This window comes from Ambystoma mexicanum, chromosome 4q (genome assembly GCF_040938575.1).
Source record: "Ambystoma mexicanum isolate Mex_15411 chromosome 4q, UKY_AmexF1_1, whole genome shotgun sequence".
Lineage (NCBI taxonomy): Eukaryota > Metazoa > Chordata > Amphibia > Caudata > Ambystomatidae > Ambystoma > Ambystoma mexicanum.
Genome location: NC_090928.1, coordinates 576448903 through 576476502, shown reverse-complemented (window position 1 = coordinate 576476502; position 27600 = coordinate 576448903). Strand labels below are relative to the sequence as shown.

General features: G+C 48.1%; 1 protein-coding gene across 5 annotated transcripts in view; it reads right to left on the bottom strand.

The window, feature by feature from the left end:
* LOC138467840 (protein-L-isoaspartate(D-aspartate) O-methyltransferase) overlaps window positions 1-27600 on the bottom strand; it is a 735278-nt gene that overhangs the window by 516531 nt on the left and 191147 nt on the right. For all 5 annotated transcript variants that reach the window (XM_069608118.1, XM_069608119.1, XM_069608120.1 and 2 more), the window contains one exon: window positions 26052-26083. In XM_069608118.1, the coding sequence (XP_069464219.1) occupies window positions 26052-26083 (32 nt within the window). The remainder of the gene's footprint in view (window positions 1-26051; window positions 26084-27600) is intronic.

The following is a 27600-nucleotide window of genomic DNA, read 5'->3' as shown; positions in this document are numbered from 1 at the left end:
TTCATTATGTTTAAAGTAATCTTCTATCACCTCTTGCAGATGTTCTTCCAGTTCTCCCTCCCCGAGGGCCTCAGCTCGGAGGCGCCACGTTGGTATTGGGGTTTTCCTATGGGTGTGTGCCCATGTTGCCAATATCGGAGCATGGTCGGAGAGTGTGCATGCTTTTCTGTCAATTCCTGTGAATTCTGTCAGAGATTCAGTTCCCGTAAATAGGTAATCTATTTGTGTGAATGTGCCGTGGGGTGCGCTGTAATGTGTATACCCTCTCCCGGTTCCGTGTACCAGCCTCCAGATGTCCACCAGCTGCAGTCGTGCGAGGGTCCTTTGGAGTTCCTTATCAGGGGGTGCTGGCTTCCTATGTTTGTCGTCCGACCTGTCGAGAAGCAGGTCCAGGGTGCAATTAAAATCCCCTGCCCAGATGAACGTGGCCTCCCTGTATTGAGCGAGCCTGGGCGCCAAACCCCTGAAGAATTCTGACGCATCGTGGTTTAGGGCGTAGCTGTTAATCAGACATATTTCCCTGTTTTCCAGCATTCTGTGTACCAACACTAGTCTCCCTTCCGGATCGCTTTCCTGCTTTATTAGTTGGAACGGTACCCCCGCCGGTATCCAAATTAGCGCCCCCCCTTGCGTAGTTAGAGTATGTGGTGCTGTATACTTGCCCTCCCCCATTTCTTGCCCACCTTGGCCTGCTTTTCTGATGTGAGATGAGTCTCTTGCAGCATTGCTATCTTGACTTTCATCTTGTTCAACCAAGCATACACAGAGTCATTTGACGTAGGCCTTGAGTCCTCGCACATTCCAGGTTGCTACCGTTATCTCATCAGGGTCCATCTATGTATTGTTTACTCAGGCTCCGCTGTCCCATAACCTTCCTCTTGTTTATCGCCCAGCTTCCTCTCCTTTTGTCTGGCTCTTGGGGTGTGCCCCTCTCCTCTTGGTCTTCTCCACCTTTTCTTCTGGGATGATGTGTGCCCTCCCGATCTCCCCTCACTCGAGCTGTTCTGTGAGTGCTTAAGTTGTCCTTCCCACCTTTAGTGCCTTGTGCCAGCCCGCCAAACTTATTGCTAACCAACACACAAACCAAAACTTCCAAACCAACGCCCAGCCACTCTCCCCCTGCTCGGGCCTCGCCACTTCTCTTGCTCTGTCCGCCGAGGTGGAACAGGCTCGCCGCAGCGTGATGCCTCCAAACTGGCATCCAAACTTGTGAAACGTTCATTTTGGGGTTGTGGTTTTTCTTAGCCATCACAGCAAGTCGCTCCTTCATGCTCTGCACCTGGGTTAATGCCTTACGTTATGTTGACGTCTTGTTTGAGGTCGACGTTTCCACTCACCAGGGCTGGTTCTCATTGTTATTCCGGTTTCTTTGTCTCTGCTGGGGGATAGCCTGCTGGTCCATCCATGTATGAAGATCTTCAGTTGAGTCAAAGAACCATGATTTCCCTTGGAGTACCTTAGGTTTGGCGGGGTAAAGAAGCATGTATCGCATTCCTGCCGTCCTGAGGCGTTCTTTCGTGGGGCCGAATTTTGCTCTCCGTTTTTGGACCATGACTGTGTAATCTGGATAGATGGTAATTTTGGAGGTGTTCCTTGTAGTATCTTCTCCCCTTCTTGAAATTCATGATCTTGGCGATCATCGCTCTCGGAGGGGCGCCTGGCTGAGGTCTTTTGGTCAGTACTCTGTGCGCCTCTCCACCAGAGTTCCTGCTCCAATCTCTTGGAGTAGCATGTTTTCAATATATTCAGTAGGATCCCTGCCTTCTTCGTGTTCCGGAAGCCCACCTATGCGAATATTGTTCGTTCGTGCTCTGCCTTCTGCGTCTTCCGCCCTTTGTTCCAGGATCTTGACCTTTTGTATCACCTCTGACATTTGTGTTTGCGTGACCGCCACATCTGTGGTGTTTTGCTGCACTTGCTGCTCCGTTGTTGTCACTCTGTCCGTCAGATTTCTGGCGTCCTGGCGGAGGAGACCCACGTCCACCATGACCGTGTCCAGTTTATTTTCCAAGGATGCCTTGAGGGCGTCTATCGCTGCATTCATTTTGGCCTCAAGGGACTCTTTCAAGGAGGCTATTGCTTCCAGGATCGGTCCTTCATTTGTGTTTCCCGCCTGTTGAGTTGTGCCTGAGGTAGCCATTGCTGTGTCCAGCTTGACAGGTTGTTTGTTTCCGGGTGTTTTAGTGAAGGCTTCTATGCTGGTTTGTTTAGATTTTCCCTCAGCTCTATGGAACTTGCCTTTGTACTGCTAGGTGGTCAGCGGATCCGGGTCTGTCCGTGCCCCAGCCCCATCAGTCTCAGTGTCTCGAATTCCGTTCCTGGGCTTCCCCGCTATGGACCTGTAACCGGCCTGTGGGTTGTTGCATGCCCTCTTTATCTACCGGGGGAGCTTGCTGCGCTGAATGTTGTGCCTTGGCTTGTTTCGTACCGACCCTCCTTTAGTGCACTTCAGTAGTTCTTGTGCGGTTCTGGCCTCAGAGGCCTACAGGATGGGTGGTGGTCCCGTTTCACGTTTTGTTTGCGTGGATTAGCTCATAGTCAATATATGCTCTGTGTGCGCCGGTTCTCGTTCCTTGCATGCTCTGTTTCTCCCAGTCTATATCTGGTCTGCCTGCTGGACGCCGTGCGGTCTGCTCCACGTGTGCTTCCTGTTCGCCGCCAGTCTCCGGCGCTACAGGGTCCGCCTCCCCTTATATTGTCTGCCCCTCTTGCTTGCCTCTGCTTCTCCGAGCCTCTGGGTATGTTGTTTCCGCCGGCCGCGTGCGTTCTGGTTAGCTATCTTGACCTGCCTTTATGATCCTTGCTAGCGGATTGGCTCTGGGAGGAGATGGGGGCCTGTGTGGTCGAGGTCGGGCGCGCTTTCCCCACTAGGCTTCTTCCAACTCCGTACCTCGATTGTGTCCGCATCGGCTCCCGGGCTCCCTTTCCTGGACCGCTTCTGTTCGTCTTCGGTCAACCGCGGGTTTTCATGGCTGGTTAACTTAACCCGCCCTGGCTAGTTGATCTTGCAGGTGGGGTGGCTCCGGAGGGAAGTGGGGCCCACGTGCGCCCGTGTTTGAGTGGAGCTCGTGTGCGTTCTCCAGACTGGGCTTTCCGGCTCCGTACCTCTGTAGTGCCCGTATCGGCTACCCGGGCCCAGTTCTATGGACCGCCTGTGTTCATCTTCGGTCGCCTCTTCCGGAGGGCTCCTACTGTGCAGGGTGTTGTCTGTCCCCCGCCAGCTGCTCCTCGCCCGTGGTTATGAAGCGCTGACTTTCTCTCCAGCGGTTCAGCCGCTCGCGCCCGCCATTTTGTTTCCCGCAGGCGCCGTCTTCTTTTGCCGTTTACTCCTCGATTCCTGCTCCGATTTCCATCGGGAGACTCAGCCAGTGATCTGCGGGTGTTCCGACGTCTGTTTCTGTTAGTTTTAGGTGCTTTTTAGTGGTTTTGCGCCAGTTTTGGCTGGATTTGCTTCAGGATCTCAAAGGAGCTTCTCGATCGTGCCTCCTACTGCATGGCCGCCAAGCCCAAACCCCCATCCACTTGGAGTTCTTTATTGGTAACAAAGGTTTTGTAGAAAAGTATTGTTGGGCAGACTTTAATTGGGATGACCAGGTATACATATGAATCAACCACCTCAACGGGGTCCTCACCCAGTTTCCATCTAAAGCTGGGATAAGCTTTTGTATGCTTGCCCATGATCAGGATCTTAGACTTAAGATTTATTTGCATCTCGTTCCTGGTGGTATAGTCGAAGAGTGCCTCCATCTAGTGGTGGTGGCCAATCAGAGTCTGATCCAGTAAAACAGTGTCTTCAGCATATGCCAACTGCTTTTCTTTCATATTCTTCATACTGCCATCTTCTGTTTACTTGCTCATGGCGCTATTTGTGTCTCCTATTTACTCCAACTGCTTCTCTATTAACTATCCTTCCCTTCTCACCAAGTCCAGTAAGACGAAATTAAAAAAGGAGATCTTGGCTTCCAACCCTGGCCTCCCCATCGCTGACACCTATTCCAGTGCCTCTGCCAGACAAACCCTCACTGACATTCTCGATTTTTGTTCCTTTGCCTGATCTATGGACACCCCCCCCCATATGATCTCTGTGCTATGCCCTACCTCCTCCTCTCCCATCAATGGTTGCACCTGTTGGGAAGTCCTCATGGCTTTCTTCGACTCCTCCAGAGTCATAGTCTACCTGAATGGAACTTTCATGGTGCAAGGCCCTCAGGCAAATCTCTTTGATAGACGGTTCCACCACCTCATCAACTTCCTCATCTGCAGCTGTCCTCTACTCTCCTCACTTGGCTACCTTGCCCTCCCCTGCCCTCCCCTCCCCTCATCTGCTCTGCTCTCCCTCCGCTTCATCCCAAGCTCCCTCCACAGGGCGTCCCCCAATTTGTACCCCTCCCCAGAAAGTTTTTTAAGGGGGGCAACCTTCTACATCTGGCCACTCTCAACTCTCGCTCTGCTATCAAACACTCCTCCGACATCTGCCACCTTCTAGAAGAACTTGACCAGGATGTCCTCGGTCTTACTGAGACTTGGTTCACGGCCAGCTCTGTCACGAGTTTTGACACTCTCCTCCCTGACGGCTACAAGATCCTCAACGCCTCCAGATCCAACCTGCCTGGACGGGGAGTAGCCCTGATCTTCCCAGGGTGGATTCCTGCCTCTATCATTCCCACTCAGACATACTAGTCATTCGAATGCCTTGTCTGCAGGCTCTCTCTCTCCTGGACACACTCACTATTGCAACTCTCTACCGGCCCCCTGGACAAATTACTTCTTTTCTCTCCGAATGGGTAGACCTCGCCTCCTCCCTCCTGGCCTCAACCACTCAACTCCTTCTTGGTGATCCATCTGGATTCTCCCTGTTCTTCATCTGCGCTCTTTCGCGACCTCTGCAACTCACTTTCCGTCTCTATCCTCCCCGACTCATTCTGCTGGTCAAACACTTGATGCCTTGATCTCCTCTGGCCTCCCCCTCTACTCCCCTCACCACACCTCTATCCTGGAGTGGTCATTGCCTCCTGTCCTCCAATTTGTCCATCTCCTCACCCCAAGCCAAGCCTCCCTCAAGATTGCCACCCACCTTCTCGGACATCCGGCCCATGAAGCGCGTGTCAATTGAGGCTTTTGCTGCCACCTTCTCCCCTCCTCCCCCTCCGCAGGCTGACTCATACCCTGGCACAGGCCTGTCCCTGCTCTATTCTGTACTCCATCTCTTCTACTCTTGATGTTCTTGCCCCGGTGATGAGGATCTGTTTGAAGTCCAAAGCCAAGTGTAATTCCTCTTACAACTGACATATCTACACTCAAATGTAAGTTTAGGGTGGCTGAGAGGAAATTGAGGACTTCCTGCTCATCCGCTGACAAACTGGCCTGCCGTCTGCTCCAAAGGAAATACCGTCTCTGTCAGCTCCAAGAAGAGAGCTTGCATTCAAACCTGCGTCTGCGGCATCTAACAACTCGGCCGAACTCTTTAAAATCTGCAAGGAGCTGGCCAACCCTGCTGCAGTATCCATCCCCCACCCCCTCTTGCCTCCCAGGCTCTTTGCAATGTCTTTGTCTCTCACTTTCATTCCAAAACCCAAGACATCTTGTCCACCCTCTCCTCCACCTCGCCTCCTCTCCCCTATCCCTCCCTGTTTGCTGACCCTCCTTCAGCCACCCCCTCCCTCTTTCTCCTCCTCTCCTCTTTTCTTTCCGGATGAGGTTGCTAGACAAGTCCGATCTATGAAAGCCTCATCAAAACAGGTCCACCCCTGTTCCTCTGAAACCATTAAGGACCACATTGATACACTTGCACCGGCCCTTGCTGATTTCTGCACCCATTCTTTTGCCTCTGGATTCCCTCCCTCCCCCCAACACTATCTTGTGCATCCCCCTCCTCAAGAAACCCACAGCTGATCCCTCTTGTCCAGCTAACTACCGCCCAATTTCCATTACTCCCTTTTTGGGAAAGCTCCTGGAAAAACTGGCCATCTCCCAGCTTAACCTTTCCGAATCTGTTGGCTCTCTCCATGGCCACCAATCTGGATTCAGAGCTGCCAGAAACTGCTCTCCTGAACATCCGTGAAGACCTGCTCTCTAAGCTTGACTCATTCTCTCCGTCCTCATCCTTCTTGATCTCTCCTCTGCTTTTGACACGGTCAACCATACCATCCTGCTCAGTCGTCTCCGTGGCAACCTGGGTATCACCGATCAGGCTTTGGACTGATTGACCTCTTTCCTTTCTGATCGACCATCCCAGGTAACACTTGGGTCCTTCCTATCCGCCTCTCTACCTGTGGTGTTCCCAAGGGGTCTAACCTCTCGCCCTGGCTTTTCAACCAATACATGACAACTCTCGCCTACTGCATTTCCATTTTCTGCTCAAACTTCCAGTGCTGTGCTGATGACACCCAACAAATTTTCAGGCTTCCTTCAGCCACAACATAGCCTTCCCTCATCTCAGATTGCCTATCCGCCATTCAAAATTGGTGTGCTGCCAATGATCTTTGTCTAAATGCCAAAAAAACTGAGATCCTCCTCATTGGGACACCTTCACCATCCTTTCCCCTCTCTCTGGCCGGCCTCCCTTGGGCCTCCTACCCCTACTTGCGAGGCTAAGAACCTCAGGGTCATCTTTGACGCCACACTTTCCTTCTCCGCACACATCTCTGACGTCTCTAAAAAAGTCACACTTCTTACTGCACCTCCTTAGAGGTACTCTGCCTTTCCTCTCCTTCCCCCAGAAGCTCAATCTCTTAAGCTCTGGTTCTCTCCAGGTTGGACTATTGTAACAGCCTCTTTCTAAGTCGACCTGCCTCCACCCTGTGCCCTTTACAACTAAATCCAGAACAGGACTGCAAGACTTGTCCTCGGCCTCAAGCCCTGGGATCGTATCTCTCCAGCTCTGAAATCCCTTCATAAGCTCCCAGTGGATGCAAGGATTACATTTAAAACCCTCTGGATTGTCCACAAGGCTTTCTGGGGCCTGGGACCGAAATACCTTCAACTATCCATCCGTAAATCCCTCCCTTCTCGAGCCCTTCGCTCCACTATGTCTAATTCACTCAGGGTTGGGCGTTTTTCAAAGAAACGAGCTGCGGGCAGATCTCGGTCTTCGGCTGGGGCCTCCCTTTGTAACAGCCTCCTGGCCACCCTGAAACTTGAGGAGAACCATCTCCGGTTCCGGAAGCACCTCAAAACCTTCCTCTTTGCTTCTGTCTTTGCCACTCTTCTCCCCTGCTAATCGGTTTCTCTCTCTTGGCACGTGCACCTGGCCACATTCTGTCCTTTGGGCCCAGGTACCTGCGCACCCTGCCTCCCTCCTGCACTGCCTCCGGGCCACCCCTAGCACCGAGATCTGTATCTGTACCCATACAGTCCCCCACTCTTCCTCTGCACTTATCAAATATACCCTATCCGACTAATCATGCACTTGCCACGTTGTCTGGCAGCACTACCTTTTTGTCTGCATTTATTTATTTATTCCACTTAAGTATTCTATTCTCTCCTCTGTCGGCACTTTCCACTTCTCCCCCGCCACGCACTTCCCCCACCCTTTTCCCTTTTCCATGTACTTGCGCGTTCTTAATGTCACTGGGCCTAGTAAGATCGTATTTTTGTTCTCCCGTTCCCCTTCCTTTGCTTGGTTGCGCCATGAAACACTTGTGTAGGAGCGCAATATAAATTAAATATCATAGGTATCTTTCATAGATTCAAATGCTTGAATAATCCCAGTCAGACTGGGAATACTCAGCAATTATAAAATAAATATACATTTTTCCCCTAGGAAAAAGCAATACTGTTTGCCCATTATGCCTGTACAGGAACTCACTTATGTGGTCCCTCCAGCTCATTTTGGTCCCTTTTGACCCTAACCAAGGAGGTGGCGGGGCTTAAACTTTACCCAGGCAGCCATCTTCAGATGTTGAGCCCCGATAGTGACTGCTATACTGACTGCGTACCCAAGGAGCAGCCACAACGGGAAGGCCGGTGGGCACATGTGAATCTATAAAAGATACCAATGCTGGAGAAATAGAGTGAAGTAACCGACTACTCCAGCATTGGATCTTTCATAGATTCACATGCTTGAATAGAATACCAAGCAGTGGAAGTATGCCACCTACTTCATTGAACGACACACAGGTCAAACAAAGTAACTACAGAGAGTACCCTGAACCCGGTATGCATGCTTGAAACATGAAGGGAAGGAAGGGAAAGAACAATGGCTGGTTCATGCAACCAGAAGTCTTAGGACTGTGCATCATACAGCTCAGCGTTTTCTTCCATATAGCTTACTTGATGAATTTATGGAGCATTCTCTAGGTAGCTGCCCTATATATGTCCTTCATGGCCACTCCAGCCTGGAGAGCCGTTGGAGATGCCCGCCTTCTGGTAATGGGCAGTAGCTGGGTGGGTAAGCAGGTTGCCCCCAATATTGGGGCAATGGGTAAATAAATGTACCATCCATTTGGCATGGGAAGTTTCGGAAGTCCGCGGGAACTTGACAGCCCCATGAGTGAAATTAACTATATAGGTGATGCTCCAAGAACGATAGTGCACTGTAAGTAGAAGTGGAGTGCTTGCGATAGACCTAGGGAGTGAAAGGCAAGCCCCGCAATGGAGGTATGATAGCCAAAGTCCTTTGGGAGTATAAGGAGTTCAGACCTAGTCCTTTAAGAAGATTGTAAACAGAGGATATGCAGATACAGCTTGCAGTACTCCGGTTCATCTGTAGACGTGATCGCCGGTAAGAGAGCGACCTCAAAGGAAAGAGTGAATTTTGGATGGGCTCGTAAGGAGGAGCTGCTAATTTCGTGAAAACTGTGTTGAGACTCCAGCTTGGAGTCGGTGCTGGCACTGGGTGGGAAGGTAGATGGCAAATCCGAAGCGAGGCATACGCTGTTGTGCCTGATGGAAAAGAGATTGCTGTGGGGGTGACGCCACCCTTTCAAAATTCTTTGGATCTTAACCCATACAAGTTCCCATTTGTGGGATGAGGAGAAAGTCCCAGCTCTGATGTTCTGCCAGAATGTTGCTGTGTCTCTACAGACCACAATGCAGATCTGTTAGCTGCTTGCTTATTGGCGTCATGCATGGAGGTTGTGCTGTCCATTTGTACGGTGACCACCTGCCCTATGATAACTGGTTGAAAGGGTTTCAGCACCCAATCGAATGATTCAGATTTGAGGATATTGATGTGCAATTCCGGCTCTTGTGTGGCCAATGTGCCCTTGGCCTGCAATGGTACGAGATTAGCTCCCCTTCCTGGCATGGAAGCAGGGAAGAGGGGGCTTGGGCCTGTATGACTTGCTCTAGGCTGTTTTTCGATCCATTAGCAGGGTAGAGCTCGGTGGAAAGGATGCGACTGGTGCACGCAGTCTTCCCACGAGCCCGATGCTCAATTCCCTTGTCGGTTGAGTTCTCTGTATTGGTCGCATTCTCAACCAGCAAGTAGGAACCAGCAGTATACCTGATGACAACATGCCAGCAGGGACTTTTAGTGACATACCGTGCTAGCACGCATTTAAGAACCCATTGACCAGCTGGGAAAGCTTTTATTATCTTGGATGAAGGTCTGACTTGCAGAATCTGGTTCTGCCCTTAGGAAGAGCTTGTGCTAAGCATACTGACTGTGATTGATGGAGAAAAAATAGATTTGTGATGGTCTCATGTCTGGTGGACAACTTGGTTGTCCGTACCTTCGCGTTTGCTTTGATGAGCCGATTGTTAACGTATGGAAACACTTGTACCCCTGCGTAAAGCACCCGAGGGGGGGCATCTGTACTCCTGCTCTCTATATGGTAGAGGAGAGGCACAGAGGAATCCAGCCAAGATTCTCTATTGTTGATAGCAATGGACGAGCAATCAAGACCTAGCTTCTCAGGAGGTGATGCAGGCTGGTTCTTAAGTACAGTGTAGTCCCCAAGCACCCACAATGGAATGTCCGCAAACTGTATTAGTTAAAACACAGTCTTTATATAAGTTTCAAGGTTACGTACAATATTACAATAACTCACTTTGTGCTCAGTTAATCTACAATGGCAAACATATACAGTTCTAAGTGGTACCACAATTATTATCAGATTTCATTAAAGTGCATCAACTGTACTCTGGTCAAATGTCACAAATCAATTAATAAAGGTAACCAACAATACACAGGAGGAAAGCAGTTGGTTAGAACAATTGGCAGAATACTGGGCCCCTACCGCTAGGCACAGTTCTTGAGCGGGAGCCACGGAGTGCCGCGATCCTACGAAGAAAAGGGTGAAAAACGGCAGTGAGCTAACAGCTCTGGTCCTGGCTGTGCTCGTCGACGAGTCGAAGACGTCCTGCAAGGAAGAGGCATGCGGGGCACTTCGATGTCGTTAGTTCAGGACCGCAAAGAGCTTGTGAAGAACTGTCGCCCAGCAAAGGCATCGAGTCGTCCGGCATTTCTACAGTGTTTGGGTGGCAGGAAACCCACCGGCGGACGCTCCTCAGCGCGTCGACGGCCTGGCCTTCTCCGGCGGGTTAAGTCGGTCGGCGGGGCAGACGAGCGTGTCCGGGAATCCAAAGTCTTAATCAGGGGCCTTAATCAGGGGAGGGTTACGGCTCCAGTCGTTGACGGCGCGGCGTCAAGCAGTCCCTGCTTCTGGGCAACTAACTTCGACGGGCCTCCAGCAGTTATAGCAAACCTGCAAACCTTGTTCGACGACGGTGAACGGAATGTCCGGTGCTTCTCTTAATTTCTCGTCGGCGGTCTCTGTCTCCGGCTGACAGTCTTTCGTAGGCTGACTTCCAGGGGGCTTCGGAGAAGGTTAGCAGTGCACGATGGTCCCTCATAGCTCAGGAACAGTGAGCCTAACCGGGTCCTCTCTGGATCAGTTCTTGAAGACACAGCAGCTTTCAGATCGACGAAGTAGAGCAACAGCAAGACTTCTCTTCCAGCAAGGCTTCAAGGTTAAGCTTCAATTTCAATGTCAGTTTCAACTCCAGCTTCTGAACGAATTCTAGCAGTGAGAGGGCCCCAGATATACTGTTGATCTCCCATTCATTCTGCTGGGTCACACTCAGGCAACCAATCACTCAGAAGGGCATTCAGGCAGTCAGTCAGCCAGCCGGCCAATCAGGCGCACAGTGCATTCAGGCCATTCTTCTCCATCCAGACACTCACAACACAGAATGTGGATTCGGACAAGTACCACGCCATTCAACACTACACACTGCATTCATAACAGTTTCGGGCAGGGATGTCTCAGCCATTGTGTCATACACCAGATACTAGACATCCACAACACAGAATGCGTATTCGTCACACACTCCATTCACCCAGGTCCCACCCCACAGGCGTACCAACAACATACGGTCGTTGGGAAGGCTCCAGCCAGTCTGGTCGGCACTTCCCCCCCCACACTACCATATATGGAACTTCCACCCAACAGCCAGTCAGGGGGAAGGGACAGAGTCAGGGCTTCCCGGAACTTCGGGAAAACCAAGATAACAGGCGATGGAAGGCAAGAGGCCATGGGGGCCATCTTGTTTCAATCAGGAATCAACTGATTCCAATGACTGAGCCTGGGCATCCCAAAATGGAGGAAGCTCAGGGCACCTGTCAATTCGGCACAGAGCTGCCACCAGCCCGTGCCCTTCTCTGTGGGCCACACACAGGTGCCCAAAAACATACACTTAGGGCACAGGGTAGTACCATAAGGGTATCCCATGGGTCTGTTCACCGAACCAAAAGAGCTGCACCGCCAGGAGTCCCACATGAACTCCTGCGTGGAAAACACGAAAGAACACACAAAAAGCAGTAAAGGATACGGAGGCCATGTCCCTCCGATGCGTTTCCAGCATCACACCCTGCTCTTGTAGGGCGTACTGCCAACAAGGCAAGACATTTGTTGAAAAGCCTCAGGAATGACCATAGGCAAAATCACCCAGAACTGATGATGCTTGCCCCCTTCTGTAAACCCTAGGTAGGGCTAGTATGTTGGAAGAACCCTATGTGAAAAATACACCTCCTTTAGTGGATTGTAGCTAGAAGATAGCCCTTCTGGAGCCAGTTGGGGTATAAATTTTGAACCTTATGTGCTTTACCTATATGATGAAAACGCACCAGTCTGGGAGCGGGAGCCGATCTAGAAAAAAGGCGTGAATAGAATCCCTTCCCTCCTGGATTATGAAGAACAGCCTTTACAGTGGCCTTTTATAGCAATACATCTGCCTCAGCATGAGCTGGGCCACGTGGTGAGTATTGAGTTACGTGGTGGTACGGCTGGTGGCAGTGTGAGGAAATCTGCGTGTCCTACATTTAATCTTTGTAGCACTTATTTGTCTGGGGTGATCCTTTGCCATTGATGCAGGTAGTGGCTGATCCGCCCTACTAGCGGGGTGTGATGTGGCAGGAAATGGTGCTTCCCGTCCATTTTGTTTGGAGGACTCAGACTGGCCCACGCCTGCCTCTCTGCGTCGTGTATCTGGAGGATGGCTGGTATTTGCCGGGAGGCTGACCTGTTGGCCTCGTCTTTTGCGTGGAATACAGCTGGTTAACAAAATTTCCCTGATCCGTCATGAAGATACGCCTTTCTTTTTTGTGGTCTCTCAGTGAACTGATGGCTCGGTCGTCATTAGTGTCCGATTTAATAACCTTCAGGTGATAGATAATCTCTTTGCCAAGGGGGTCTTGGCCTTCGAATGACAGAGGATCTGCGCTTGCACTTCAGGTCTGAAGCTGGCTGCCTTCATGCATGATTGGACCCGCAGGGCCATAACATGAGCCATCTGCCTGACCCGGACTCAGCGGCTTCCATCGCTGAGTGAATCATGTGGTCAGATGTTGCTTCTCCGTCTAATGATGGCCCTTACTTCGTCGGAAGTTTGTGCACCACAATTTCCTTTTATATCTCGCTCATGATGAAGACACTGCCCTAATAGAGAAGGATGCGGAAGCCAACACTTTCCTACCTACAGCTTGAAGTTTCCTGCCTTCTTCGTCATGCAGGGCGTAGTGATGTAGTTGTGGACAAGGAAGTAGTCGCCTTTAGAAATAGCCATGGGCAAGGGTTTTTCCGTATACATTGTGTTAACCGTGGATGGTACTCTCCCCAGCCAATGGTCGTGGGCGAGGGATCCAATTGGGCTATCTGATGACAGAACTTTTCCTATTGGCAGTCGTGGACAAAGGGATTTTCCATAGGCAGGGAGTTAGCTGTGGACGGGGGACTCCTCCCGTCGATGCAGACGACTCCGTAGGCTAAGACCGTTGATCCCACGTAGACTCAACGCCATTCCTTTGTAGAGGACCTCAGATGATTTGTCCGTGTGGACGATGGCAGGTGAGGGTGTGTGTGGGGGGGGGGGGGGGGGGGGAAGAGGGTCCCTTCTGATGCTTTCCAAACAGAGAAGTGGGTTTTAAAAAGTCATGGACGGTTCGCTGGTGTCCCCCACTCCTTACCCCTTTTTATTCATTTTGCAGGTGATGCTGTGCCCTTTTTCCACTGATGAAGCTCTTTTCTAGAAGCTTGCTCCTCAGGGGTCTTGAGGGACTCGGCAGGACTGTATAGACAGACTGTTCACCCTCAGACGAATGGCACTTACTCCCCAGATGAAGTTGTCACCTGTGACTGCCCAGTAGAGTCTTCTGTGTGGAGGTTTGACAAATGTGTAAGGACAGTATTAGCTGGAGTCTTCATGGCCATGAGGTGTCAGATACAGGATCTTACCTCAATTTCCAGATGAAGACAAATGCTTCCTTGGCTGCAAAACACAGTGTAGGAAGAAGAAACTATGAATTACTAACAAAATGGTTTGAAAAATATTTGAAAAGACTGAATAATAAGACAGAGCTCAGGAGAGCTGTGGAGGATTCCCTAGTCACTAGGACTGGGTGAGAAATCTGAAGATGGCTGCCTGGGGTGGAGCTTAAGCCCTGCCACTTCATTGGTTAGGGTGAGAAAGGGACCAAAATGAGGTGGACGGACTACATAAGTGAGTGTCTGTACAGGTATAATTGGCAAACAGTATTGCTTTTTCCTAGTGGGAAAAATGTATATTTTATTTTAAAATTACAGAGGATTCCCAGTCTGACGACGGGGAATATTCAAGCATGTGAACCTATGAAAGATCCAATGCTGGAGAAAAGCATCTTCCAAGTCTTGGGATGACACGAAATACCCTGCGGCTAGTTTACTGAAGATGTGTTACAACATAATCAAACAAAGTACTGGGAGCAAAGAAACTGGTTTGGACAACAGAGGTCGAATATAGGTCTCCAACCACCTGACTTCTTCTCGACAAGAAAGAAGTGCGCGTAAATTCCCTGGTTCCACTGGGGGCAGGGGACCTGCTCCACTGTTCTCTTTGAAAGAAGTGCAAGTACTGCCTGCTTGAACGTGTGAAGCCGTTTTTCCGACTTGCAGGAGGTTATGGTGATAGGAAGTCAGCAGAGGAATTCCAGGGTATGACCCTGGGCTAGTGAATTCACCCATTTGTCTGTGGTAATTGCTTTCCATTGTATGTTGGAACAAAGTCTCCCTCCCACTGGGGTGCGGAAGCAGAGAGGCGGTGGTCTGTCAGTCAGGTTTGCATGCTGGGCTGGCCCTTGGGCTGACATACAGTGCCATTGGTTACCCATGTATAATTCTGCCCTCACGCTGCCTGACTGGGAACCAGCACTAATGTCTGAAGCTGCAGCGTTTCGGCTTGTTGGGGTGCCAGCGCTGTGTTCTGTATGTTGGTGCTGTACTGTGTCACTCCAACACTTGGACGTTCAGGGCCTTTGATCCAGGCGAGATACGCAATCCGGAGAGTAGTAGAGTATGTGCTGTGCAGGTACCTTATTCCTTGGGCAACAGAGTGCCATGCTCTATTAAACCAAGATATAATAAAAATAATGTTTACTGGAGTGTAACATATCTTTAACGAGTAATGCTGCTAAGAAAAAAAACCTGACTAGTCTGACAAATCTTCTTGTCCAATATCTCTAGGCCATAAACTATGGCCATAGCACTTAGCCCTGTGGCCATGTCTCCAAGTCTCGATAGGGATCGCCTGAGGTAATGGCACTCAGTTCACGTAGAAGGCAGACACTCTGTCGGGAGAACCGATATGTTCTCCGATACCAATGAGTTTCCTGAACTAATTCGCAAGGCAAATAATTGGACAAGTTCAAGGGCTGTTCCTCCTGAAAACTACCCAGAAAGGAATTATTTAAGTTCTTCTTCCGCTACATTGTACTCACCTGGAGCGAGTGGGAGTAAGGTTAACCGTGAGTAGCCGACATAACTTACATCCCAGCCTCAGTTGGATTTTGAGGGAAGCCCACAAGAGTATATTACCCATGATCAATGGATGCATGTTAAGGCCAACATTTCTAAGGAGTTAAATATGTTCAACAGCTTTTCTGATTTTGATACATGGGTAAACTGCTGGATAAATGTGTTGAGAAATATCATTTGATAAAAAAAGATAAATCCTGCCACACAGATTCTCAAATTCTACCAGTGGCACAACAGCACTCAGACAGAATTACCAAACTATACAGAAAATACCCGATTGTTTGGGTCCTGAAGTAATATCCCACCCGCAGGCAGCTACATCTTTCTCATTTCCTGTAACCAGCAACCAATCTCAGGTTTCTAATACCACACCTCCGAATGATGTATGTAAACCTAAATTAGATCCGGTTTGCCCTTCTCGAAGTATTCGAATAATTAAATCTCAAATGCCAGCGATCACGGATTGTACTACAAGAGACTTATGGATCGTAGAAATATTAACATTGAGACGCTACGAGAGAAAAAACCCAGTGAGGCCTTACTAACAGATTACTGGCACGGCTCTGCCAAATAACTAAGTTCTAATCTGGAGATCCTATGTCGGCTTGAGGTTGATGGCTGGTGTCCCCAGAAGAATAGGGACTGTGTCCTGGTGGGATGTGGGACCAGTAACTTGCCAATGTTACGAAGCATTTGTCAATACTTACCCAAGGGCTCCTCGACCTTTATAGTTGACTAGATAGTGGCCAAACTGCTTTTTTAGAATGTTTAATATGTTTTTTAGGACTATATGTGATTTTGCTGTTTTTTGATGCCTATGTGTGTTCATGGTGGTCTATGACTTGTTGGTATGTATATGTTGGTTGTTGGTTAAGCCCTACTGAGGTGGGTGTGGTACTTTATAAAAAATAAATAACTTGGTTTTGAAGCTGTCACCTGATACATAGGCTGCTACTTTGTGGGATTGAGAGCAGTATTCAGGTCGATAATCACAGCCAAATCTGTAGAAACTGCTCTGCTTGGACCAAAAGAACTGTTATGGACGACGTTGTTGCAAAGTGCCCAGTGATCAGGCAGTATCAGTGTCTATTTTAAAGCCCGCAGGGTATCATCCACTTTCTTGATGAAGCGGTCTTCCCCCATCAGAAGGCGTATCTACAACCTTCGCCTGGACATCTGGGCATACGTTCATGACCTTCAGCTACCCTTGATGTTCACAGCCACAGAGATGGCATGATCGGATTCAGATTTGCCTTCAGGCAGTAACACGAAGGCATTGTCCTTTTTATTGCCGTACAGGAGATCGGGGATGGGGCCTAATTTATGCCACAATTCCTGATCATACCTGGATCAAAAGGTCTAAGGAATTAGCGCCTGCAGAAGTCAGAACTTGGCTGGGTATGGAGACATTGTCTGGTGTCCAATAATTGTTGTCAAAACCTTTTTTAGAAGGCTCTTTAAACAGATTCTTCACAGCAAACAAGCCGTCCTCCCAGATGTGGTTTAGAACAGGAATAGATATTACAGTCTTAGGAGCGTTTCCGTTGTTGATTGAGGAAACCTTTCCTACTCGGTTCTGTCGGGAGATCAAACATTTTTGCCACCTATGGAATGTTTCAATTTTATCAGGAAGAGAGTCCCTGATTGGGAGCCCCTCCCGTTAGCCATCTGCGGGGACCAAATCATCACAGTCAACCAGAGATGAAGAGTGAGCAGAAGCAATGTCGAAAGTAGGATCCACATGGGAGTCGGAGTCTGACAGAGGCTTTGGAGGAGGAAGTTCCAAAGGAGGAAAGGGACTATGGCGGCTGGGTCGTATAAGAGGCGAGTCCAGTAGATGAGAAATAGGCGACACCTGTGTTTGCAGCTCCAACACTAGTGTTGGAAGCATTGACAAGATATCCATGGAGAGGTAATGAGCCTACAGCAGCAATGGGCCAGGCTGTGCTGCACAAGGAAGTTGTGCAGGAGGCAAAGTTTTGTCATCCTCTTCTGCCCTAAAATCCATGTCAAACATATTCCAAAAGGTCCTCAGGAGGCACATTTAATGATCCGGGTGAAGCCAGCAGAACTTGGGGCTGGTGAGTGAAGATCGACACTTGGGCCACAAAGGGGACTTGAGCAACGGAGGCATCAGCAGTTGACATGTTGGTGTTTTCGTCGATAAAGTGGTCCGTGCCAGATGCCTAGTGGTGGTCGATGAAGGAGTCGAAGATGCAGTCATCAGAGACAGGATTTCTGCAGTCAGTGCAGTAGCCATCTTCGACAGCAGGCTTGACTAGCACCAAGGTTGCCAAGCTTTGTGGACGATTGCGTCTTGGATGGGAGGTAGCTTGTTGGCGCACCAGATTGTTTCATTGACCGCGCCATGAATTTAATCGGCAAAGTTGGCAATTTATGCAATGAGGATATAGGCAGCAGGGCTACCTTATCTGGGTCTGAGAGAAAATGGGTGGCATCCCCTTTCCCACAGGAGGCATCTTCATGGGATCTCGATATATTGGGAGAATGATCTTTGGGTCGTTACTGTTGTGTAGTGAGCCATGGCTCCTCACTGATGCAAGGTCCAAGGCCACAGTCTCCTCCTCCCCTACTCCCATGAACCCTTCCATCCAGTCAGACCACCAGTCTCCTGCATCTGCCTTTCAAAGGAGTTGCATACTAGAGCAGGAGTGGAGATCATGGTCTGGATATAAATAAAGACACTCCTGATGTTGGTCTTCAATATAGATGTTCTTAAGATGGCAAGTAAAACAGACCTTAAGAGGAGTCTTTTTAGTATTTGAATCAGTCATTTTGGGGGGAAAGAAGACACCACAGGAAGTATATGACCAGTAGGGGAGCACCATGGGCTAAGCACTTCTAGAACCCTACAATACAAATCTACCTAGGTCAGGCTTTCCAATGGTGGGAAAGGAAAGTTTGCAGAAGGTAGAATTCTTCTCAAATTGTCGAGTGAAAGTAGAGAACTACAAAAGGACTCCTAACACTTTGTGCACTAAGAAATTGAAGATGGCCTCCAGGGGTGGAGCTATGGGAAGCTCTTCTATTGGCTACCAAAACAATGCTAAGAGAACACTAAAGTGACTGCAGTTGCTAGTTTTTATTTTATAGCCTACGACGGGGAATATTCAAACAGCATGTGAATCTACGAAAGATTCAATGCTGGAGAACACCTCTTCCAAACAAGCTGACTGTTTCAATTACTAGGGAATGAATGCACACTCCAAACAGATACCCTACAATATCAATGGAGTAGTTTGTAAACTAATCTGATAAATTAAGCGTTGCAAAATTATTCTGCTCAATTCTCATAAATCTTCCTTCAGCAATTACATTTTAGACCCCGTTTTGTAGGCTAGATTCCTGTAAAACACATATCCTTCATTAGACTCGGTCCTTAAGAGAATAATTGATTATGGTGGGTAAGTGGCATAGCAGAGTACCAACTTGTCCTGTTGGTAGGGCTTGAAATAGCTGGGAGCTATTTAAGCTCCTGGTTAAGGCCCAGACGAGCCTGGTTAGCTCGATACCATGAGCTACTTTCAGCTCCCAAATGCAGCTGGTGCCATAAAAATACGCCCATCTGACATGAACTATACGTCAGGGAATTTGCGTAAAAGCTGCAATTGTAAACCTCTAGAAGACATGCAAAGCATGAACGGTCATATGTTCCCGACACAAAGTAAAAGGGGCATCTCATTTGAAAGCTGGATTTGTTGCATACTATGTGAAAGCACTGCATTGTGCAGCAGAGAGAAAAAGAGTGAGCAAGGTTGCATCATAGAAAAAGGTGGCAGCATAGCAAAACGTTATGCAGTAAAGAGATAGTAACAGATATTGATGCAGTAACAGATTTAGTGGCAGAGTTAAGTAGCGGCAAAGGCAGGTAAAGCGTAAAAGCGTAAATGAAAGGTAGCAGCAAGATGAAAGAACTGACTAAATGAAATTTAAAATAAATAAAATGTTGAAGGTATTTGTACCGCGCACCGTCACCAACGGAGTAATGTAAAGAGAATGTAATATGTGAAGACGGGTAAAGCAGCAAGGTGAGAGAGGATTGAACAGAAACTGTCAGCAATAAAGTAAAGAAACAGCAACACAGCAATCGAAATAAAAAGTCCAAGGAATGTGAAATTTGCCACATTTGGGCTTCGAAGACATCACACGTTATTTGTTCATTGTGAATTGGTCCTAAAGAAGACTGTAGAGACCACACTATTGCTATGCTTTAAAGTGCCAGTTGAAACATGTCAAAAAATATTCTGACCATTTTTCAATGCGATAGGATAGTGAAGTTACCTTAACAGTGTATAACACCATATTTTATTATAGACAAAACACCCCCCCCCCACTCCCCACCCCACTACCCTCCCCCACACTCCTCCCCAAATGTTTTTTGGTCTGGAGCACCATTTAATTTGCGTCACCAATGCACTTTATTGTAAATAACTGCATGAATAATCTGGAGCAACAAATTGCATTTACATTAATTAGGTCTTCTTATAAATTTAGGAGTAATTGTCTGCATATTTTTTTAATCTAATAGCGGTGGGCAACTGCCTTACTTTTAAGGGGATTTGTGAGAACTGTCTCGAGATTCACTTTTAATGTTTAGCTGAAGCCAGAAGGCAGGCTGGGCCATGCACCCCAATCTAAACTTTAAAAAAAGGATTCCATTATAGAACATATTCCTGTCCTCCTGTCCTGCATCATATGAATTGGAATCCAACAAGTATTGAAGAAAGAGAATGAAACATAAGTAATATTGTGGAATTCTAGCTACAAACATATGAGTAGTATTGGGCCACTGTTGGCAGAATTCCTGAAATTGCCCTCTGTACCACTGTGAAACTGTTCAGTCTTTTAGGGGAGACGTGCGTGTGTAATGTGCTTTTGGCCACGTTGGTGTCAACAGAAGCCCATTTTTCTATGCAAGAAAGTTGAAATCCTCTGGCAGTGCAGGTTATTTCGAACACACAAAATGGTGTACCAATCTTAAATGCTATCAATGGCTTAGCAGCCAGGGCACTATTGCTGCTACTGCACCTTATTTTAAAACATCAATGAAGAGGACAATGCATTACTTACCGCAAAAGCATTTCTGATGGTTGTATCTGCTTAGATTCACATGCTGTGCATAGTCCGACATCCAGTGGTCACTGCGGAGTATTGCATTTTGTTTTTCGTAGTCGAAAAGAGGACGTCGACAAGGCGTGTCTGTAACACTATCCTTATAGTGACGTGCAGTGTACCTACAACCCCTCACGCGTCGAGGTCCCTTCGTTTGTATTTTTTCTGCCCTGAGGGAGCCTTCTATACGTGAGCGAGTACAGAAAAGAGAGAGATGTAAAAATATGTCTATGTTCCTTCCATCCGAGCGGGGAGGAAGGGTGGGCGCATGTGAATCTAAGCAGATACAAACATCAGAAATGCTTTTACGGTAAGTAATGTATTGTCTTCTGATGTTTGTTAATCTGCTTAGAATCACATGCTGTGCATAGACTAGCGAGCAGTACCCAGAGTTGGAGGTGGGTTGTGAGAGGTATAGTAGAGAAAAGATGTCTTAATACTGCTTGTCCCACCTGGAAATCAGATCTAGAGTGAGCATCCAGACAGTAGTGTTTTTTAAAGGTGTGTACAGAACTCCAGGTTGCCGCTTTGCAAATGGACTCAAGGGGAACGTTTGCAATGAATGCTATGGATGCCCCAGTGCCTCAAGTAGAGTGTGCTCTTGGCTTTAAGGGTAGTTCTCTCTTAGCAAGAGTGTAACAGAGAGTGATGCATTGAACAATCCATCTAGATATAGTGGACTTTGAGACTGCATCTTCTCTTCCTGCTGCCACCGAGACAAAGAACTGATTAGTGTTTCTCAGTGGCCTAGTTCTTTCCATATAAAACATGACAGCTCTGCGTACATCGAGTGTATGCAGGCTCTTTTCTCCCAAATTGGAAGGGTTTTGAAAGAACGTTGGTAGTTCTATTGACTGGTTGACATGGAATTTCGATATGAATTTCTGTGCAAACCTTGGGTGTGTGCGTAGGACCACCTTATCTTTGTGAACTGTTACAAAGGGGTCTAGAATAGAAAGAGCCTGTAGTTCACTTACTCTCCTAATGGAGGTGATAGCTATTAGGAAAGCAGTCTTAAGAGTGAGGTCCTTAAGAGTTGCCTTGTGCATGGGTTCAAAGGGTGAGCCCATGAGCCAGGTAAGTACCACATTAAGGTCCCAGCCGGGAGCTGGGTTTGCTATCGGAGGGTGTATCCTCTTTACCCCCTCCATGAAGGCTTTGATAACTGGGACTTTCCACCATGACACCTTAAGTTGAGAGGTGGTGTATGCAGAAAGTGCCGGTAGATGGACTTTAATAGAATTGAACACTAGACCTGAGTCCAGTAAATGGGTCGGGTAAAGGACAATTTGTGTGGGAGAGCAGTGGACGGGGTTGATGTTCTTACCTCTACACCAGATGACAAATCTCTTCCACTTGCTAGAACAGCAGTGGCAAGTGTTGGGTTTTCTTGCTTCTCTGAGAATGTCCATGCATCTCTGTGGGAGTTGCAAATGGCCAAATTCTATGACCTCAGGAGCCAGGCTGCTAAATTCATGTTCTGTGGGCATGGGTGTAGTGTCTTGCCCTTGTCCTGTGACAGTATGTTGTACGGGCAGGGCAGTTTCACCGGTGGGGACAGGGACATCTCCATAAGGTGCGCAAACCATGGTTGGCGGGCCCACATCGGGGCTATCAGCATCATGGTGACTGGTTCCTGGTGCATCTTGTGTACTATCTTGTTCACCAGAGGAGTCGGGGGGGCGGGGGGGGAGGGCTGGGGGAGAGCGTAAACAAATTCCCCTGACCATGGTATCCAGAGACTGTTCCCCTTTGAGCAGTTCTGTGGGTATCTGGAGGTGTAATCTAGGCATTGTGAGTTCTCCAGAGTTGCGAACAGGTCTATTTCTGGGAAGCCCCATTGTGTGAAGACGTCAAAGATGATGTCTTCGTGTAACCGCCATTCGTACTCTGAGGGCAGAGGGAAGTCTCTGCTGAGTTCGACTGCTAGCAGATTGAGTTCCCCTGGTACATGTTGTGACAATAGGAACATGTGTCCGAGAGCCCACTTCCAGATGTTCTGGGACAGCTTGGACAGTCCTGGAGAGTGTGTGCCCCCTTGCTTGTTGAGGTAGTACATGGCTGTGGTGCTGTCCGTGAGGACCATCACTGTTTTCCCTTGTAGGTGTGTCTGGGAGGCTTCTAGTGCCTTGAACACCGCAAGTAGCCAGTAAGTTTATGTGCTTGGAAGCTACGCTCGGAGTCCAAACTCTGTGAGCAGTCTGATGTGATAGGTGAGCCCCAAATCCTGTGAGGGATGAGTTTGTGGTTAGAGTGGCTTCCACTGCGGGGGGTGGCAAATGGTTTCCCTATTACCAGGTTTTCCTTCGACCACCACCGTAGCGAGAGAACCAAGGCCTGCGAGACCACCACTAGATCGTCCCATTGTCCGCTGGCCTGACACCACTGGCTGTTGAGCCACTCTTGAATTGGGCGCATGCGCAGGTGCGCGTGAGGTACCAAATAAATATGTGACGCCATTATTCCTAGCAAGCGCATTGCTTTGCGTACCATCACCTCTCGACCGGCCACATATTGAGGGATCTGAAACATCTGAAACAGCATATTTTGGACCCTCTCGTTTGAGGGGAAGACGAGGCCGTCCTTTGTTCGAATTAGAGCCCCTAGGAATTGTTTGATTTGGCTGGGGTCTAAGCTGGACTTCTTCTCGTTGATGGAGAAGCCCAGTTGGAACAAAAGGTCTACTGTATTTTGGTTGTTTGAGAAGCATGTCTCGTAAGACTCCCCTGTTATGAGCCAATCGTCGAGGTAAGGGTATACCGGTATGGACAACCTGCGCAGGTGGGCCGCTGCCACTGCCAGTACCTACGTGAATACTCTCGGTGCAGACGCTATGCCGAAGGGTAGCACTCTGAACTGGTAGTGTTTGCCCTCTATCATGAACCTGAGGTATTTTCTGTGCGCTGGCAACATCAAAATAAGAAAGTATGCATCTTTCATGTTCAGTGTTGTCATGTAGTCCCCCTGAGATAGCAGGGGAATTACCTCCTATAATGTTACCACGAAATTTTTGTGGTTTTACAAATTTGTTCGCTGGGCGCAGATCTAGTACAGGTCACATGGTTAGGTCCTTTTTGGGTACATGGAAGTACACTGAATAAATACCTTCCATTACCTGAGATAGGGGCACGACCCCTATTGCTCCTTTCTGTAGCAGCTGTTCTACTTCTTGCAGGAGGATGACGAGGTGTTCTGGTGACAGGCGTCGTCCCCTTGGAGGTCTGTAGGTGGGGGACCAATTGAACTCTATACAGTACCCGTGGGCTATGGTTGACAATACCCACCGGTCTGATGTTATTCCCTCCCATGCTGATAGGAACGATGTTATCCGGCCGCCAACCGCAGACGCATGGGAGGGGACCCGAACCTTCGGGTCATTTGGTGTTATTTGACGGGGTGCCTCTGGGGCTGGAGCCCCGGCCTCTGCCCTTGCCACGGCGTTGTCCTCTTTGGTTATACTGGTTACTGGTACACTGATTAGAGGGCCAGTTGCCTGCAGTGTAATGCTGTTGCTGCTGCTGCTGTTGGCGTTGGCCACGGAAAAAGCGCTTGTTGCCAAATCCCCGCCTGTTTGGAGGCGTTGAGATTTAGTCTAAGATCTTTATGGTGTCGAATTCTTTCTTCGCATTTTCCAGTGCGTCGTCCACTGCCCTTCCAAAGAGATTGGACTCTTCTATTGGCTTATTAATGAGTGACGCCTGCGTTTCTGCCTTGAAACCGGAATTGAGAAGACAGACGTGACGCTTCAGCAGAATTCCCTGCACCAAAGAACGGCCAGCAGTTTCTGGCGCATCAAGAGTGTTCTTAATGATGCTCTGGTTGACCAGAGCTCCTTCTGTAACTGTAGCCAATAAGCAAGTTCTTAGAGGTTCAGGGGCTTCTTCGATGTCCTGCTTAAACTTTCCCCATTGAGCATCAGCATAGCTTGCCAGCAATGTATTATTATTGGCAATCCCAATTGAAAACGCTGCTGAGGCGATAATTCTTTTACCCAAGGCATAAAGCTTTTTCCCTTCTTTATCTGGGGGTCCTTCACTGGTTGACAGTGGAACCCCAGCCCTCGTCCTTGTGTTAGTCGCCACTAAGGAGTCCGGGACTGAGTGACCCCTGATATATAATGGGTCTGACTGAGAGGGTGAGAACAATTTCTCGATTCTTGGATTGACCCCTCTTACCAACGCGGGGGTGGACAGCGATGGGGTGAGTCGTCTCTTAACCGAGGCGAGGATAGGAATAGTTTGACTAGTGGGAGGTTTTTCTTCAATAATCCTTTCAACAAAATCAGTATCTGGGGTGACCTCCCAAGTTTCAACTTCAAAATGTGCTGCTGCCTTCCTCGGTAGCGCATTGAAGGTGGGCTGACCGTCTACTGGAGATGGGTTCCTGACCGGTGTGGTCTGAGGAGAAGAAATGTCTAGAATGTCGGGGTCTGTAGACCCTGATGGCGACTGCCAGGGCTGTGAGCCACCTTCACCTGGGTCCTCCTCATAGCCCTCCTCACCTATGTTAGTGTCATCATGAAAACCTTCTTCCTCTTGTTGGTCTTCATTATTCACAAACTCATCTTCCTGGAAGTGAGAGTCCTCTTCAGTGAGGTCGTAAGAGTTCATGTCTTCCTGTAGGGGGTTAAAGAGCTTCGGGTATTTAGCCCTTGGGCCCTCCTGGAGTACCTTCCTTGGCCTCTTGGGTGTCCCATTTTCTGGGATGGCCATGAACCTGTCTAGCTTGTCCATACATGGCTGGAACCTCTACAGTCCAGTACGGTAGGCCAGAGTGGTCTGGGAGTGAAAAGGGAGTTTCCTCTCCCTGTAGTTGCTTAGTTCTGTCCCATAGCGTCGAAGATAGGGTCCCTTCGCCTTCTGAGAAACCTTCTTTCTGGCTAGGGTCTTCTGTCGATGGTGGGAGCTGTCCCAGCCTACCCTCCGGTGTCCTCTGCGTTTCTTTGGCCTTGTGAGCGGTTTTCAACGCGTCACCTGCCGTCCGTCTCTGGCCGGCTTTAGAAGCTATACGCGCGAGGCTTTCGGCGATCAGCTTCCTCGTCGAGGGATCGCTCGCCGTCGCGCTAGGCAGTGCCAAATCTTTACTGGCAATGTACGCAATATCCATAGCTGAGGGCATGAAATGTGATTACGACCTCGAAAGAGAGGGAGGGGAAAGAGAAAGGCATTCTTAGGGTGAAACAAAGAAAAGACACAACCCCACTCTCCCTACTGTATTAGGCCGGCGAGCCCAGGCCACGTGTTCGGCAGCGCCGAAGGATCTCCTCCGCTCATCCCTCTGTCGAAGATCTTGCTCGGCGGAGAACAGCTTGGCAGCTACGTCAAGGGAGGGATCTATGTGATAGTTATTAATAATAATAAACAACCGAGGGTCGAGGAAATGATTTCGCAATGTCTCTCTAGGAGCTCCGCATAAAGGCGACCAATAACTGGGTGGAAAAAAACAATCTGAGAGACCTCGAAGCGTGAGGGGTTGTGGGTTCACTGCACGTCACTATAGGGATAGTGTTACAGACACGCCTTGTCGACATCCCCTTTTCGACTACGAAAAACAAAATGCAATACTCCGCATTGACCACTGGATGTCGGACTATGCACAGCATGTGATTCTAAGCAGATTAACAAACATCAGAAATAACATTTGCAATTACGCTTTGCATACATTTAGAAGCAAATACCTTAACCTTACCATATGGGGAGCACTGATTGTTGCTTGAAAACCTGTTAAAGGAAAACAAAAACAGAAAGTGCATGTTTTAGTTGATGAAGTACCAATGTTTCATAAGATGCAACACTCAAATGTCCAAAGTTTCCCAACAGAGTAATGCCTGTTTTAGTGAAAATACTATATCATATCAACAAATGATGCTGATATTTTAGTCAGGAGATAACCAAAGACTGACATCTCTAAATATAAGGATAGGTGACGCATCAGGTAGCTCTTCTGTAAATCCTGTGTCCATTTCTCAATTACAGTTGTAATGACCGAAAAATACAATTTTAAAAACTATTGTATATGTTGCTACCAAACAGTACCAGAATGCTGCCAATAATCTGGAGTAGGTTGCCAATATCAAGAACATAAGAACGGATAACATTTATTTCAGAGTATGGACAGAAAAGCAGTCACACATTCTCACTACCATTTTTGGTATGCACAGCTTTGGAAGGGTCAGCAAAAGGTTTTCTGGGATAAGATGCTGAAGGAAAAAAGTGACTTAGATGTGACTATATTTCTCTAGCATTAGTATAGTTCATAGATTTACCTACGTTTAACAGTGGCAACAGTTCTACAGTAGCAGTTTATGGAAGCTGAAGCACTAAGAGCAATCAACCCACATTGCATGCGTTTCTGCTATGGCACAACCAAAAAAGGGGGGGGGAATAAGGATGTACTGACCCTTCAAAATATGGAATTGTACCCACCCAAAATATTCTAGCCCATCTCTTGACTTGCACTAGGATACAGGAGTGATGATCTGGTTCTGGTTTAGATTACAAACAATTACTCAACCTTTCATCTACACTTGGATTAACATCAGTAACAATTTCCATTGGGTACTAACGATTGACACGCTGCTTTTGTTTTCTACATATTACCTACACAGACCTACTGTCATTGTCAACGCTTTGGAACTGCTCACACACTTCTGTACAAATCACATCAAGTTGTGATTGAATATGGGGCAGAGTTCAAACTCTAAGGCTGTGTCTCTTGCAAAGTGTTATCTGAAATGTGTCACAATCCCAAATCACGCATCCAAAAATTCATAAGTCACTGATTAATACTACGATCACCCCATTGCGGCAGCCATGAATTCAACTTTAGAGCCACTTTTACAATACATATATCGATTGTATTGTGCAACCCTTGGTCATGAGGACACCTTCATATTTGAAGGTCACTATTGATTTCCTATGTAAACTCGATGTGTTGGAATTGGAGTATGCAGAAGTGACACTCTTTACATGCAATGCTGTTAGCCTATACACTTCGATCCCTCATGAAGAGGGGCTTTCAGCGATGGAAAGGTTCTTGCTCCTGCATGAAGGTGTTGGGGAAGACAAAACGTTTGTTGACTTCACTGAAATTGGTGTTAAATGATAACTACTTCCGATTTAGTGAGGAGTTTAAAATTTTCTTCACAAATAACAGGAACTTGTATGGGAGCCTGTATGGCTCCTTGTTTTGCCAAGGTATTCATGTACTTTGATTATCAAAATATCTTACAAGATGA